At 49.5% G+C, this 16,874-nt stretch overlaps 1 protein-coding gene across 1 annotated transcript; it reads left to right on the top strand.

Moving 5' to 3' along the window:
* Positions 1-3,394: 3,394 nt before the first annotated feature.
* LOC309854146 (paired immunoglobulin-like type 2 receptor alpha) lies at positions 3,395-14,454 on the top strand. Its single transcript, XM_082712941.1, has 4 exons — positions 3,395-3,754; positions 4,083-4,469; positions 10,610-10,807; positions 14,022-14,454. The coding sequence occupies exons 1-4, from the start codon at positions 3,700-3,702 to the stop codon at positions 14,024-14,026; spliced, it is 645 nt and encodes a 214-aa protein (XP_082569067.1). The 5' UTR covers positions 3,395-3,699; the 3' UTR covers positions 14,027-14,454.
* Positions 14,455-16,874: the final 2,420 nt, after the last annotated feature.

Below are 16,874 nucleotides of genomic sequence, written 5' to 3'. Positions count from 1 at the left end.
CATTTTGAGGGGCTCCAATGTGTCAATATTTGATTTAATGCTTGAGTCTAAGAAATCTGTGCCTAACCCAAAGTCACAAGGATTTTCTCCTGGTTTTTTTACTTGATGTAAATAATTTTAGGACTTACATTTAGGCTGATGATTGATTTTGAGGTAATTTTTATAGATAGTGCAAAATATGAATTGAAGTTCACTTTTTAAATATAAATTTCCAGTGGTTCGAAAGACTCTAATTTCTCCACTGAATTGCGTTTGCATCTTTGTTAGAAATAAACTGACCCCAGAATTGTGGATCTCTTTCTTTACTCTGTTCTGTTCCATTGAAACTATTTCTCTGTCTTGACACCAATACATTTTGATGACAGTAGCTTTATAGTAAGTCTTAAAGTCAGGTAGCATAAACTTTGTTCTTCATTTTCAGTTTTTAGCCATTCGTAGCACCCTGAATTTCTGTAGGAAGTTTAGAATTAGCTTGTCAATTTCTACAAAATAGCCTACTGAGATTTGGTTGAGATTGTGTCTGTTTTAAAAAAATATTTTTATTTACTTATTTGACAGAGAGAGATCACAAGTAGGCAGAGAGGCAGACAGAGAGAGAAGGTAGTAGTCTCCCCGCTGAGCAGGGAACCTGACCTGGGGCTCAATCCCAGGACCGTGGGATCACGACCCAAGCCAAAGGCAGAGGCTTTAACCCACTCAGCCACCGAGGTGTCCCGATATTGTGTCTATCTACATATTAATTAGGGACGAATTGACATCTGAACGGTATTGAATATGTATGTATGTACATATGAATGTATGAGATCCCCATTCATCAATCTCTATTTCTCTCAGGAATGTTTTCTAATTATCATGTTCAGATCTTGTACATTTTCTATTTATTTCCTACTATTTCATATTTTGAAGCTCTTGTGTTACCATTTTCATTTGACTTCCACTTTTTGTAGGTAAACAATTGATTTTCATGTATTGCTCTTGTATTCTGTGAACTTGCTTAAATCACTTATAGCTCTAGTAGCTTTTTTGTCCATTCCATTGGATCTTCTACATAAACAATTAAGTTATCTGTAAATGAAGAACTTTTCTTTCTTTCTTTCCAATCCACAGGGCTTTTGGTTCAATTGCTTTTTTTTTTTTTTTTTTTTTGGACTCGATTCTTATATTCGCAGGATTTTAATTTGTACAAGCGACTGAGCGATGACACAGAGAGGGTCGTGACACTGAAAGGTTTTTATAACACACATTTCCTGCCGAGAATGAAAACGCCATGCCAGAGAGGGCCACCTGGGGAAGCCCTAGAGGCAGAGGCCAGACCAGGGGGAAGGCCCAGACCATATGTAGCCTTTAGCGTGTTTTCCCCTGGCAAAACAAGCAAGGAAGCGAAAACAGCTTAGGATTGGCTATTTTAACTAATTCTGGTGGGTTGTGGGTCACAAGTACTATGGCTAGTTCTCTAGCACCTGGAACAGGATGAACGCAGGGCAGGGGATATACAGGCTTGGTGATAAGAGTTAGATGAAGGAGGTAGTTTAGAGGATGGGCCCTGGATTGATTAGTTTGCATAGGAAAGGCAGGCTCCTAGGAATGCCCTATGCTCTTAGAATAGGCTAGCCTTGGCAGGGACCATCTCTCCCCAGCCAACAAGGCCACAAATGTCAGAGCATCAAGAATGCAGAAAGTTAAAAACAATAAGTTAATCAATTGCCCCGATTGAATGAATGCCAAATACATAAATGCAAAATCTAAGAAAACACAGACACTTTTCTTTCTTTGCCTTGCTTTATTGCGTGGGCTAGAACCTCAATCATAATACATGGAGGTAGTGACACCAGGCATGTTTGCCTTACTCCTGGTTTGGGGAAAAAGGCTGAGCGGGGTGAGGTACCCTGGAGGAAGAAGGGACTTGGGTAGTGATAGATGTGGCCAGTGAGGAGGAGAGAACAGAAACCTAGGGAAACTTGGGAGAAGATCTAAGGCGATATTTTCAAAAAGGGGTCCACCGGGACGCCTGGGTGTCTCAGTGGGTTAAGCCTCTGCCTTTGGCTCAGGTCATGGTCTCAGGGTGCTGGGATCGAGCCCTGCATCAGGCTTTCTGCTCAGCAGAGAGCTTCCCCCTCTGTCTGCCTCTCTGCCTACTTGTGATCTCTCTCTCTCGAATAAATAAATAAAATCTTTTTTTTTTTTTAAAGTGGTCCACCACTCATGGCCCTCACTCTCTCTCCCCCTCATCACATGGCTTCTGACCCCTCGCCCATGACCACCCTCTGGACTGAAGAACTGTATTTAGGCTGTGCCCATCTAGGAATCAATTCTGGGCCCTCCTGCTCCCAGAACCACACTCCATGAGTAGAGCCACAACTCAAGGCTGATGACTCGTCCCTCTCATTGCTTCCACTGCCAGAGGAGGAGGCCACTTCCTATGATGAAATCATGCTCTCCCACCATCACCATCTATGCAGTAAGCCAACTCCAACTTCATTGGGGGCAGGGAGGGAGCAGAGACTCCTAGAACCTGCCCAGGGAGTCACCAGAGGTCCCAGCCCCAGTCTCTGACCCCCACCCGCCACCAGACACAAGCTGGCAGTGCGCTCCTTTGGAGATGGTCCAGAGGCTGTCACCAGGGTGACTCTGTTGCTCTGGGCCTTATATCCCTCCTAGCCAAGGAAGGCTTTGGATGAGTCAGGACTCTCCCAACTCTGGAGGGAATCGCCTGAGGAGCATTAGAAAACTATAGCCTCCAGAGAGTCACCCTCCAGAACTCTGCTCTCAGGAGCTGAGGCCCAGAGGTTTTGTGGAACAACCAGACAGAAGCATCCAGAAGGAGCAGAATGCTCTGTGGACTCAGCAAGTCTAGAGTTTCGGTCCTGGACCTCCTACCTGAGAGTCATGCAACCTCGGGCGGGTCTCCTCTGAGCCTTGGTCTCCTCACCTAGAGCGGAGAACAGAAGGACCTACAGATACAGTCTAGCATCCTGGGGGGTCAAAGAATGGCCTCCAGAAGGCCCACGCAGCCTCTTAACCACAGGGAGGGTGTGAGATTGCCCAAAAGGATCTGATCGGGGCAGGGAAGGGGTCTGGTAGGCCTGGGTCCCGCACAGGACAGCAGGGGAGGGGCTGAAGGGGAACCACTGCCAGGAAGGACAGGGACCAAGAGCAAGTGGGTGTTCCTGGTGCTGGGGCCGGAGGTCGAGGGCATCTCAACATCAGTGGTTCCCTCCTCCTTCTCTCTTCTCAGAGACTCCTGGCTGCCTGTCCTCTCGCTGGCAGACCTGGAGCTGAATCTGCTCACGCCCCTTCCCTGCCAGGAGCAGTTAAGACTACATACTCCTAAGGAAATGTAGAGGTGCTGGCAGTGGCCAGGAGCAGAGGCAGAAGAGGAGAGGCCACACATGGCCAAGGTCAGAACCATGGCCCTCTGCAGGAAGATAGAGGCTGGGGTCTCATGGCTCTCTGTGCTCTGACCACAAGGAAGCACTTTTGCAATATAGGAAAAGAAGAAACCAGATTGATAAAGGAAGTGCTGGTCACTCTGGGGACGGGTGAGTTTGGGGAAGGCTCGCACCCTCCCTTACTCTTCTGAAGGGGCCTGATCCTCGCTCTCTGGGTGTCTCCCGACTCCCCAAGGAGGCACCTCCTAGGGCCTCCCTCTGGCCTTGAGAGAGCTGCTGAAATCTCCTCCCCAGGGAGGAGAGTGAGACAATGGGTCTGTTCCTGCTGCTGTCTCTGCTGCTGCTGCCGTCACGTCTGCAGGCCGGTGAGTGTCCGGGACACCCTGGCTCTGTCCCGAGGCCCAGCGAGTCCCCAGCAAGGGCTGTGGCTGCGCAGCTGGACAGGGGGTCTTTTGGGGGAGCTGTCCTGGCCTCCCAGCCCCAGCGAGCGACGGGCTGGTCCCATAGTGCTGGTCAGCCCCAACCCTTCACCCTCCTCCCTACCCCATGCCGGGCGAGGGGAACACCCAGGCCAGGGAGCCAGTCCTACCATCTGTCCCACTACTGCCCGTCGGGGAGGGTGTCAGAAGGGCTGGGCTTATCGTCTTCATCTTTCCCTGTGGCTTCAAGTCGCTCCTCTCCCCGCTCCTGCAGGTAGATCAGCAGAGTGTGATCCAGCTAACTACGGAATCAACCAACGAGACCGCCTCTTAGCCCCCGAGGGTGGCTCCGTCCGCATCCCTTTCTCCTTCTATCACGACTGGCAGTTAGCCCCGGATCCCAGAGTGAGTGTAGCCTTGAGACGGACACACTACCATGGGGAGGTCATCTACAACAGTACTCGGCCTCTCTTCCATAAGGACTACGAGAACCGGATCTCCCTTGAATTATCACCGGGTCAGAGGTCTGGCTCCCTGCAGATATCGAACCTGCAGGAGAAGGATGGGAATTTGTACTTTTGCCGGATCCAAGTGGAAACATTAAGATGCGGCAGGAAGGTGTGGCAGGCCCTCAACGGGACCAAACTCACCATCACCCCCGGTGAGTCCAGCTGCCCCGGCAGCCACCACACTCACCCTGAGGCTCCTAAAGGCCATGGCGCCCGCATCCCCCAGGCCTGGCCCAGGCCCCCCTCTTCCTGGGTGCCCTTCTCTCAAACTCCTCTCCCACACCTCCTCCCCAGCCCTCTGCCGACTTGACTCTTTCTCCGCCTTGTCCCCAGGCCCGGGCTGCCCTCCCTGCCACCCCCTCACGGCTCCCTCCAGGCCCAGACCCCACGCCCCCAGCCTCAGCACCTTCTGGGCTGCCCAGTTATCCTCCCTTCCTGCCCTAAGCGGGGGCTCCAGCCTCCTCCCTGCCCTGCCCCAGGCTGTCCTGACTTCCAGCAGGATGTGGGCCGCCTTCCCTTTGTCATGGGTCCACGTGCGCAGCCCCAGCCAGCCCCAGTCTTGCCTCTCCCCAGCCATGGGCTCAGCCCAGCGCACCCAGCAGGTACCCAGAGATGACCCACCCGAGAGCCCGGTCCCCTGGCGACGCCCCATGCCCTGTTTTCCCGATCCCCCCACGTCCTCCTGCTCTGCTCCTCGGAACCCAGACCGCAGTGCTCCCTGCCCAGCCCCATCCCTCCTCTCCTTCCCCATCTCCCTCTTCCCCTGCCTCCATCCTCCTTACCCTCCTTGCTCTCCCATCCCTAGTCCCCACCTCTGCCTGTCCTGTCCCTGTTGTCTTGTCCACTCCGATCTCACCCCTCCTTGCTGGCCTTTGAGAGGCACAAGTACAGCCGCTCCCGCTCAGTGTGCCCTGTGGGGTGAACAGCTTGGTAAGTGTCACCATAGTTAACCTGCCCCATGGCCCTATAGTAACAGCAGGTACTGCCATCCTCCTCCTGCCGCAGATAGGGACACTGAGGCTCGAACAGCTAAGGACCTGCCCAAAGCCACCATCGTAGTGCAGGTGAGACTTGAACCCAGCTTAACCCCGGAGCCTCCACTTAAGCAGTAACTGCTCAGCCTCACCAGCTGACCTGAGGCTATCATTGTCTTGACCTATTGTTCATCAATAATGGGATCTGCTACATTACTAGATCCTCCATGTGGCAGCCCATGGGAACTTGAACCTGGGTTTGTCCCCACAGCAGGGTGGGGAGGGCATCTCTCCCAGGAGCAGGCACTGGGGGGTGCGCTGTCTGTAGACTTCCTTAAACATGAAAAACCGTAGGTTTGCTTTTTACAGCTACTCGCGGTAGCAGTTCTGATGAAGTTCTAGAACCTAGGTGAGGTTCGGTGGGCTGAGGTCCGGAGCCGATGACCAAAAAAGAATTCTTGAGACATCTTTGGTGCAAAATGGTGGTTATTAAAGCATGGGGACAGGACCCGTGGGCAGGAAGAGCTGCTGCCCCGGGTTGTGAGGGGTGGCAGGTTCTGTACCCTGTGGTTGGGGGTAGGTGAGGGGAAGGGAGGTTTCATGCCTCATGCTAAAGAGGGCCTACAAGGTGCCAGGATGTCAGAGGCCTACTGGAGGCCTTGCCCTTGCAGCTTGATCAATGTTGTCTTTAGACCAGCCATTAACATTAAGACAGTTGGGAGACTTTTTGGTGGGATGTCACAGTCCTGCTAGCAATCGTCTTTGTTAGTGAGATTTAGGACATTTGTAAGCCAAGGGAGACTCCTGTCTAGCAGATTTGTGAGCTCTGCAAGTTGACTATTTGCTTATTGTTCAGGGCAGTCAGGGCTGCCTGAGGGATGCTACACATAGGACTGAGGGGGAGCAGATGGAGGGAGGGGTACAAGGCGCCAGGTTTTTGCTTTGTCTTCAGCCAGCCAAACTATACATCACTGCTCCTGGCGGGAAGGACACTGTCTGTGTCCCCAGCCCTGGCAACCACTGCCCCACAGGACCACTGCGCTGGTTTTAGAGCAAACAGAAAATGGCTCACGACTGAATTAGGCCAGACAGGCTTGGGTTTATATTTCGGGCACTTCCTGCATCTTCCCTTAAGTGGCCATTTTGGGGAGATTTTGGCTCTTCTCAGACCCCTCCTCCTCTTCCTTCCTTAATTCTCCTAACTCTTCTCATTTCTCAGTTTCAGTCACATTCACTATGAGTTTTTCATCAATAAATTAATTTTTTCAGTTAGTACAATTAATTGGATATTCATGCTCATAATTTTTTAAAATACATGGAAGTAATAAAAAGAGAAGTTTTTACCTAAGTGAACTATCACCACACAAAAACATCCCCCTAAGGGAAATTTGCAGCAAATAGAACTGAGAAGTCTGTGGTTGGCTTAACCATGCTTTTTACATACAGATGTTTTCATTTTGTATCCAAGTCTCACTGTATTCTCCTCTGTAAATTCCTCTTTTTATGTCTTAGCCCAAAATCCAGTATTCCACTAGAAGCTGAAAATACTTTATTTTCTTCTGATTTTTGTATGCTTTCTTTTGGCAGGAAAACTCACTGATCTAGTGAGAATTTCTTTTGGTATATGGTGTGAGCTCAAGAACTACATTGATCTTCACAGCGAGAAACAAATCAATCGTCCCAGCTAGATTTATGGAATCTTTTTTTCTCTTCTCCATTGACTCATAGGCCTGGCCTTTTTGTAGGATAGCACCCACTTCTGGTCTGTCAATGGCCATTTCCCTGTCTTTTCCCTTGTCGCTACTGCACTGTTCTAGGGATTGTAACTTGTCACGGTTCAGTGGTTGGTAAGTGTATGTCCATCAGAACCACGTTACTTCCCTAAAAACCTCACTATTGTTTTGGTCTGTTGTGTCACATGAATATTAGAATAAGCTCACCAAGTTCTGAAGAAATCACTTAGAGACATTTTTAAAACCAGACTTGCATTAAACCTACAAGGCAATTGATAGAAATGGAAATCAGTGTGAGTCCAATCTTCCCACCAGAATGGCCGCTATTTTATATCCCTCAGGAACCCCCACAGTGTTCTTCCACAGACCATGTAAATATCTCACAAGACGCTTCCCTCTAAATCCTCTATTTTTTTTAACTAATATGCAACATTATTTTTTGAATGTTCATTTTCTATAATTTTCACTAGAAAACATTACATAAATTCAGGCCAAATGCTGGGTGATATGCATGTTTACCTTTCCTTCCTACCAAACTCTACTAAAATGACAGCAAAGGGAATTTTTTTTTAATTTTTATTTTTTAATAAACATATAATGTATTATTAGCCCCAGGGGTACAGGTCTGTGAATGGCCAGGTTTACATACTTCAAAGCACTCACCATAGCAGATACCCTCCCCAATGTCCATAACCCCACCACCCTCTCTCTACCCCCCTTCCCCCAGCCCCCCTCAGTTTGTTTTGAGAAGAGTCTCTTATGGTTTGTCTCCCTCCCTATCCCATCTTTTTTCATTTATTCTTTTCCAACCCCCCAAGCTCCCCACGTTGCATCTCCACATCTTCATATCAGGGAGATCATATGATAATTGTCTTTCTCCGATTGACTTATTTCGCTAAGCATGATACCTCTAGTTCCATCCACGATGTCACAATGGCAAGATTTCATTTCTTTTGATGGCTGCATAGTATTCCATTGTATATATATACCACCTTTTCTTTATCCATTCATCTGTTGATGGACATCTAGGTTCTTTCCGTAGTTTGGCTATCATGAACATTGCTGCTATAAACATTCGGGCGCACATACCCTTTTGGATCACTACGCTTGTATCTTTAGGGTGAATACGCAGTAGTGCAACTGCTGGGTCGTAGGGTAGCTCTATTTTCAACTTTTGGAGGAAACTCCGTGCTGTTTTCCAGAGTGGCTGCACCAGTTTGCATTCCCACCAACAGTGTAGGAGGGTTCCCCTTTCTCCACATGCTCGCCAGCATCTGTCATTTCCTGACTTGTTAATTTTAGCCATTCTGACTGGTGTGAGGTGGTATCTCATTGTGGTTTTGATTTGTATTTCCCTGATGCCGAGGGACGTGGAGCCTTTTTCATGGGTCTGTTGGCCATCTGGATGTCTTCTTTGCAGAAATGTCTGTTCAAGTCGTCTGTCCATTTCTTGATTGGATTATTTGTTCTTTGGGTGTTGAGTTTGCTAAGCTCTTTATAGATTTTGGATACTAGCCCTTTATCGGATAGGTCATTTGCAAATGTCTTCTCCCATTCTGTCAGTTGTCTTTTGGTTTTGTTAACTGTTTCCTTTGCTGTGCAAAAGCTTTTCATCTAGATGAAGTGCCAATAGTTCATTTGTGCCCTTGCTTCCCTTGCCTTTGGCAATGTTCCTAGGAAGAAGTTGCTGCCGCTGAGGTGGAGGAGGTTGCTGCCTGTGTTCTCCTCAAGTGTTTTGATGGATTTCTTTCTCACATAGAGGTCCTTCGTCCATTTTGAGTCTATTTTCGTGTGTGGTGAATGGAAATGGTCCAATTTCATTTTTCTGCATCTGGTTGTCCAATTTTCCCAACACCATTTGTTGAAGAGGCTCATTCTTTCCTGCTTTGTCAAAGATTAGTTGAGCGTCCATTTCTGGGCTCTCTATTCTGTTCCATTGGTCTACGTGTCTGTTTTTGTGCCAGTACCATACTGTCTTGATGATGACAGCTTTGGAATAGAGCTTGAAGTCTGGGATTGTGATGTCACCAACTTTGGCTTTCTTTTTCAATATTCCTTTGGCTATTCGAGGTCTTTTCTGATTCCCTATAAATTTTAGGATTCTTTGTTCCATTTATTTGAAAAAACTGGAAGGGATTTTGATAGGGATTGCATTGAATGTGTGGATTGTTCTAGGTAGCATAGACATTTTCACAGTGTTTGTTCTTCCAACCCATAAGCATGAAACATTTTTCCATTTCTTTGTGTCTTCCTCGGTTTCTTTCATGAGTACTTTATAGTTCTCTGAGTACAGATTCTTTGCCTCTTTGGTTAGGTTTATTCCTAGGTATCTTGTGGTTTGGGGTGCAGTTGTAAATGGGATTGACTCCTTAGTTTCTCTTTCTTCTGTCTTGTTGTTGGTGTAAAGAAATGCAACTGATTTCTGTGCATTGATTTTATATCCTGACACTTTACTAAATTCCTGTACAAATTCGAGCAGATTTGGAGTGGAGTCTTTTGGGTTTTCCACATATTGTATCATGTCATCTGCAAAGAGTGACCTCTTTTAGCAAAGAGGATTTTTAAAAAGTTTGACCTTTTCTAGCAAAGAGAATTTTAAGACAAAATGCCCAAGGACAAAAAAAAATATGTGAGTCATGTGGTCAAAATAAGTATTTGGGAAGCTAGAAACACATAGCCTAATTACCTGGCCTAGGAGACCAGGGGAGCTTAGCTCTAAACCAGCAGTGGGGAGACCCGGAAGAAAGGCATCTTTTTAACTACAAAATCCCCTGATGGTTCAGCAAGGGTCACCCCAGAACCCTTAACAGTGGGAGTGCAAGGGCGTCAGACAATGGAAGATTGGGCCAGAATCTATTTAAGTAGCAAGGAAACCTCTATGACCCCTTCCCACCCAGCAGACTGGAGATTTGCTTTCCAGAAAGGATGGACCAGAGGGACTTTGGGGGCACTACCCCAGGCATACTGGGGGCAAGGGATCAGTCCTTAAAACTGGAGATTTGGTGAACTGATGAGACCCTAAACACCCAGCCCCCTTAGATGCCTCCCAGTTCTCAGGCAACCCAGCTGGTGTCCCCCATCCCATGAGGGGCAAGAAATCAGGAGATTCTTCTCTGGGAAATCTCTCTGATGGAAACCCCAAAGGATCCAGAAATCCTAACAGATCCTACAGCCCAGTAGCTGACAAGCACTTTCTCCCAGCCCAGTAGCAGATAAGTACTTTCTCCCAGGCTCTAGTCAGCGTGGCTTCTGTACATTGGCCTCCAAGGGGACAAGGACATGGGGTCTTGGCCTCTCTGGGAATCTCCCAGCCCTGAGGATTACCTCTGCTGTGCCTGAGGCTAGAGTTTAGGGATCCCTATTTGTTGGCGATGAAATGAGGTTCTGAGGTCACACCACTGATGGGAGGTACAATCAGCATCTATGCTGGGTGATGTGGATTCATTACCTGCTCCCTGTGTGAGAGCTTCAGAGAATGGTCCCCACCCCCAGTGTTCCCCAAAGTAGGGAACAAGATATGATGGTTTCACCCAGAAACCTCCAGTCCTCCAGGGGAGAATCTGCTAAATTCTCATGCCTTTTCAGCTCTCGAGATGACCACCACGGCCCCCACGACCGCTGCCCCCACGACCACGGCCCCCACCAGTGGTGTCTTGGAAGGCAATTGGAGCTCAGCACCTTCAATGGGTGTAGGACCTATGGTCATAGTTACACTGGCTGACATTGTGCTCAAAATTGCAATTTTGGGACTGATACTCTATCTCAGATGGAAGAGGAGCAAAGGTAAGTTGTTCAGGGCCATGGTCCCACCAAACTTCCCTACTGAGTGTTTCTCAGAACCACCTGCATCAGAATAACCCCAGGTCATTCTACTTTGAAAAATGCAGCTCCCTGCTGGGCTTGAGGTCTGGGCTTGGGAATTTGCATTTTTAGTATTTTTAATTTTATGTTTTTAATAGGATTTATTTATTTATTTTTAAAGATTTTATTTATTGATTTGACAGAGATCACCAGTAGGCAGAGCAGCAGGCAGACAGAGAGGGGGAAGCAGGCTCCCCGCTGAGCCAGAGCCCAATTCCAGGCTCCATCCCAGGACCCCAGGATCATAACCCCAGCTGAAGGCAGAGGCCTTGAACCACTGAGCCACCCAGGTGCCCTGGAATCTGCATTTTTAAAGTCAAGTGTTTTTGTGCCCGTGATCAAGTTTGAGAACCAGTGCTCCACGCCCTGGAGCAGGGTGACTGGAGATAACAAATGTAAATAAAGCATAAGTCCTGCTTTCAAGGAGCTCAGAGCTGGAGGCAGGAGAGCTCTTTGCCTCACTTGCAAAGAGCTGTGTAGGTCTGGAGAAAGGAGGGGAATCACGGAGGACTTCCCATAGGAAGTGACCCTGTACAATGTGAGGGTGGTGAAAAGGTCACTATCCATACAGGGGCAGGAAGTCAGTGAAGAAACTGTAGGTAGCTCAGTGCTGTGGAGGAGGCTGGCAGCAGGAGAAGAGAACCTTATAGATGACTCCCAAGAGCCTGTGATCCCAGAGGCAACGTGAAGCAGGGAAGTGGCCACCTCAGGTCTGCCTTAAAGATCCATCAGTCTGTGCTGGTGGGGTCAGAGGCAGGGCCAGTCTAATGCAGTGGCAGTGGGTGGAGGGAAAGAGCCAGATCCTGGAACAGTTTAAGAAGGAAAACAGTTTTTTAAAAAGAGAGAGAAAGAAAAAAGGAAGGAAAACCAGTAAGACTTGGGGATTGGGCTGGTATAGAGGTGAGGGAGTGGGAAGAACTCGGGTGAATGAGTCCTGGGGAAACCACCAAGCAAATTGGAGAACACGGAGGTCAAGACCATGTTAGGGGGAGGACAATGGGTCCTTAGTCTGGGTATGTTGGAGAGGTGCCAGTGTGGCCTCCGCGGAGAGATGTCCCTGAGCAGTGTGGGTGTCTGCATCTATAGCTCAAGAGGACAGGGCTAGAAGCGTTCATCATTTACACCCCACCAGCCTCCAGTATTGATCTGAAATTCCTCTGAAGAAAACTTCCAGCGAGAGGAGGTGAGCTGCGGGAGATACTAAAGCACAGAGTGAGGAGCACAGAGCCCGGGCGGCTGCAGTCAGGTCCTGGCTGCGGAAACGCCGGTGCAATGGTACCATTACTCTCTGCCCCAGCTCACCCGCCGGTGAAATGAGAAGAGTAATTACACTCCTCCCGGGGTTGTCATGACAATCCCATGTAACGCATCGCGACTAGATCCCGGCACAGAATAAGGACCATATGAGCATTAGCACCTGCAATTTTAAGCTGTAATGATTGAAATGATTCGATCCAGTCCTATGGAAACACAGATAAACCAGTATCCGAGAAGAGAAAAGCCCCAAAATAGGCAGGATGAAACAGATCAAAATATATTCAGAATTTAGTAGGTTAATCAGCAGCATTTCTAATCAATGGGGAAGGATGAGAGTCATTCAGTACACGGTGCTGGAACGAGTGAGCGGCCATCTGGGGAAAATAATATTATCTCATAACTCACACCAAAATAACTTCCACAGAGATCAACCAAAGAGTTAAATGAGGGGGAAAATAACCCCAGTACTCGAGGAGAGCACGTGAGACCATCTCATGTCCATGCAGTGGAGATGGCCTCCCTAAGTATGACGTAAAACCTAAAAGCCATGAAGAAAAATGTTGACAAACTCAACATATACAAATTGCTCTTCGTTCTGCAGAGGAAAAGTCACAATGGCTGTCTCTAGAGTGAGGCTGAGGGTCGGAGAGGAAGAGCTATGACAGTCACTGAGGGAACAGAAGATGGTATTTCAGGATTCCACCCAGATGAGAAGCCAGAGCTCTGTAAAAGCATCACTGTGCATGATCATGTCTCCCCCATGCAGGTGTAGAAACTTCTAGAACGTGTCGGTTAGAAGTTATGTTCCCCTGCTGGCACCACAGAAGAAAAGTAACAGGGCTTACCTAAGACAGAGTTCCTTGTTTCCCCTCACAGAAAAGGATGAGAAGGCGGATGGCAGAGGCTGCTGTCCTCAGGCTTCTAGCTTCCTGCTCACTGTCCTAGCTACTGGCTTCTGTCCTGAAGGTTGCCTCGTGATCCAAGATGGCTGCTTGGAGTCCAGCCATCATTTCTGAATCCAGGCAGGAAACAGGAGGAAGGAAGAAAGGACAAAAAGACTATGCTGCGGCTGTTTGTCCTTTACTCAGTCTTCCTGAAAATCATATCCACAACTTCCCCTTGAATCATATTGGCGAGGATGCAGTCATATTCCCCACATCTGTCAGTAGGGGAGCACGCTGCCACCCCAAATAAAACCAAGGTTCTGTAACTGAGTAGGAAGATATAAAGGGAAATTGGGTAAGCAAAGAGCGTCCGCTGTCATAGGCCTCATCCGGAATTAGAGATGTGTCAGCTAAGTGTGGCCTAAGGACAGGGGAACAGGAGAGGTCAAGGAGCTCGTGGGAGGGGGAATGCAGAGGAGAGGGTCAGCAGGGAGCTTGGACAGCCGGAAAGAAAGTGGATTATTAATGGACAAGAGTTCATGGGGTCAAAGCGCAGGCATAGCCAGCAGGATGATAACAGGAGAAAGCTGGAAGGAAAGAAAGTTGTAGCAGAAAAATGATGCTGGCGTTTAATATTGCGGAGTTCTCAGTCCCAGGGATTAAAAAAAAAAGGGTATGGTAGGATAGAGGGTTGGAGTAGGAGTCCCCTGTGTCCAGAGGGTTGTCTCCGAGGATGGTGGGACCTCCTAGATGGTGTTGGGCGGTGGAGGGCATGTCTGTGATGCAGGGGCCAATTCTTGGGAAACGCCCCAGAGAGACTCTGGATGATGAGGAAGGAAGGGGCTGGTGGGGAGACTGGCGGGGTTCGGGGGCGGAGGGCGGAGAGGAACGGGCCGCAGCTCAGACCCAGGTCCCAGCCATGAGGCTCACAAGGCAGGAGAGAAACAGCTGCCCCTCCCCGTCCACGGTCTCACCCCCTTCTTCCTTCTCGCCAGGATGAAGCCCAGGATGACAACCCCATCCTCTATGCCTCCCCCACCTTCCCCAGCTCCTCGCCACCTGCAGCACCTCCCTGCCTCCCTCCCAAGGAGGCCCCGCAGGAGGAGACCCTATATTCTCTCGTAAAGGCCTGACGAGTGGGACTGGAGGATGATGCCTTAGACTGAGCTGCCCAGCGGGTCACAGCCTCTGATAATGACCCCAGCCAGACGGGAAGACTCAGAAGCCAGTGGGTGTGGAAGGCCTCCAAGGACCACAGAGAGACAGAGCCATCTGCTCCAACCCCCTCTCCACCTTCCCAGCCCTTGCCCAGAGAGTCACAGGGCTGGTGGAATTTGCCCGAAGGCATCTAAGGAGAAAACTGATGGCACCTTCCACTTCTGTCTTCTCCTTCTCTCCAAGAATGAATTATAATAAAAGGTCACACCCGAGATCCCTCCCCCAGTACTGGAGTTGGGTGACTGCCTCGGGGTGGGACACAATAAACCCAGACGCTGGTAGCCAGCCCAGAAGCCAGGGGCTGCCCCTCCTCTGCCCATTCCCCTTCCCCTCCGATCAGAATGAGCACGCACTTGCCAAGTGCACCACCTCGTTTAGGCGACTCCAACACGCTGTGCCGGGGCTGGATGCGCTCACCCGAACCGTGAACAGGACCACAGGGGTCAGCGCTTTTCTCCAGGCCATGCGCCTAGTAAGTGGCTGAGCCGGGGTCTGAACCCAGACCTGCCCTCCCCGACGACGGCCTTCTCCCAGGACTCAGGAGTCCCGGCCTTCCCACATCCCTCAGACTGTGCCAGCCTCCCACAGACACAGGGACGGGCCCCCGGGAGTGGAGGGGAGGGAGGGAAGCAGAAGGGAAGCACGGGGTTAGAGAACAGCTATGGAGAGTGGAAACCTGTTTTATTAACACAGGAACTGCACAGCTAGGACTTCGGCCAGTTGACCTGTAGCCTGTCACCAAGCCCCACACTCAGCAGCTTCCCAGGGACCCTCTGAGGGGCGCCCCCTGCTGCCGGCAGGGAAGGGGCGAAATGGCAGCAGGGAGCCAGGTGCACACAGCTATTCCTCGAAGAAGGCCAAGGTGAAGTCCCAGGCGGCATCTCTACCCCACGGCCCCTCCAGCTGCTCTGGCTCTGTCCCAACATCTTCCAGGAACTGCTCCAGGTCCAGGTCACTGGAGGCGACACCGTCAGGGAGGACACTTCCAGCCTCCTGAGGCCGGGGTTCCTTAGGTCCCGGCCCTTCTTCCCCCCTCCCCCACCCCCTCCATGGGACCCACACCCGGGATGTGCTGATGGGGTCGGGCGCTTGGGCATCACTCTAGCTTCTTTGTCCTCAGACAAGCTGCTTGCTTGCTTTGGGGAACTTCTTGTTTTTTAGCCCGATTATTTTTTTCTCCCTCCTACAGCTTTGACCCATCAACTATCATCCTACCCTGGGATCCCTGCCCCAAAGCCCCCTGGCAAGACACCTGGAGCTTCCCATAGGAGGACGGGATCGGGGAGGACTTTGAGTGGTGCCCCTGTGTTTGCAGAGCAGACAGGATACTGGAACTTCTCCGGAGGCTGGGCAGGGTCAGACACTGATGTCCTGGCAAGGAGTCAGAGCTGGGCCACAGGGAACAGATGCCCAGAGAAGTCTTGAAATGAGCAGTGTTTGTCACATGGTGTTAGAGACAAAACACCAAGTTCTGGAGCATTCAGAGAAACATTTTTCTCAGTTTCTGCTCTCAAGGGACACAGTGGGGAGAGGAGGTTACCCAAAAACATGACCAACACCAGTGTATCTACTGCTACGTGAATAATGCAGGGAATAGGTTACAATGTTATGCCCGAGTTTTCGCGTCCAAGAGACCACCAAGGAGCCAACACCGATATCATCACAGGAGGGTTTATTTGACAAGCTTAAGTTTGGGCCCAAGTATACCCGACACAGCAGAGTAGGGACTTGGACCCCGAACCAGATTACAGTCAGAGTTTTTTGTTTTAAACATTTTTTTTAAGATTTTATTATTTATTTGACAGAGAGATCACAAGTAGGCAGAGGCAGGCAAAGAGAGGAGGAAGCAGGCTCCCTGCTGAGCAGAGAGCCCAATGTGGGACTGGATCCCAGGATCCTGAGATCATGACCTGAGCCGAAGGCAGCAGCTTAACCCACTGAGCCACCCAGGTGCCCACAGGCAGAGTTTTTAAAGGCAGAGTTGGGGTGGACTCGGTGATGGGTGAGGACAAAGGGGATATTCAGAAGTGCTACCAGGTAAAGAAGACTGTCAGGATATTGGAGGCCTGGTTATTTTCAAGCCAAGGCCATTTTTCCCAAATGATGCCAGTCAGATGGTCGCCAAATTTGACTCTTCATTGACTTTTTCATTGACTCTCCTTCTCGTTTTAATACTAAAAACATGCCCAGAGGTGACACCTTAGTCGTGATGTGTCTCCCTTCAGCAGCAGCTGTTGCCCCACGAAAGCCTTGCCTGTACCTTTAAATTTGGGGTCCAGCCTTGGTTTCTATTGTAGCTGGGTTCAAGGACCCAAATCTGGTAACGAGTCTGGTAACGTATATACACAATGAAATATTAATCAGCCATAAGTGAGAAAGAAATCGGGACACCTGGGTGGCTCAGTCGTCAAGCGTCAGCCTTCGGCTCAGACCGTGATCCCAGGGTGCTGGGATGGAGTCCCACATCACGCTCCTTCTTGGTAGGAGGCCTGCTTCTCCCTCTCCTACTCCCTCTGCTTGTGTTTCCTCTCTGACTGGGTCTCTCTCTGTCAAATAAATTAATAAAATCTTAAATAAAACAAGAGAAGGAAAGAAAGAAAGAAAGAAAGAAAGAAAGAAAGAAAGAAAGA

The sequence above is a fragment of the Mustela nivalis genome (genome assembly GCF_964662115.1).
Source record: "Mustela nivalis genome assembly, chromosome: 19".
Lineage (NCBI taxonomy): Eukaryota > Metazoa > Chordata > Mammalia > Carnivora > Mustelidae > Mustela > Mustela nivalis.
Note: the sequence above shows the minus strand (reverse complement) of the source record. Positions and strands in the feature narration are given on the sequence as shown.

What these genes read in the sequence shown, in the direction of transcription:
- LOC309854146 (XM_082712941.1), top strand. Translation starts at nt 3,700, where the DNA reads ATGGGTCTGTTCCTGCTGCTGTCTCTGCTGCTGCTGCCGTCACGTCTG. An exon ending in GCCGTCACGTCTGCAGGCCG is followed by an intron (nt 3,755 to 4,082) that starts GTGAGTGTCCGG and finishes CCGCTCCTGCAG; the next exon opens with GTAGATCAGCAGAGTGTGAT. An exon ending in CAAACTCACCATCACCCCCG is followed by an intron (nt 4,470 to 10,609) that starts GTGAGTCCAGCT and finishes ATGCCTTTTCAG; the next exon opens with CTCTCGAGATGACCACCACG.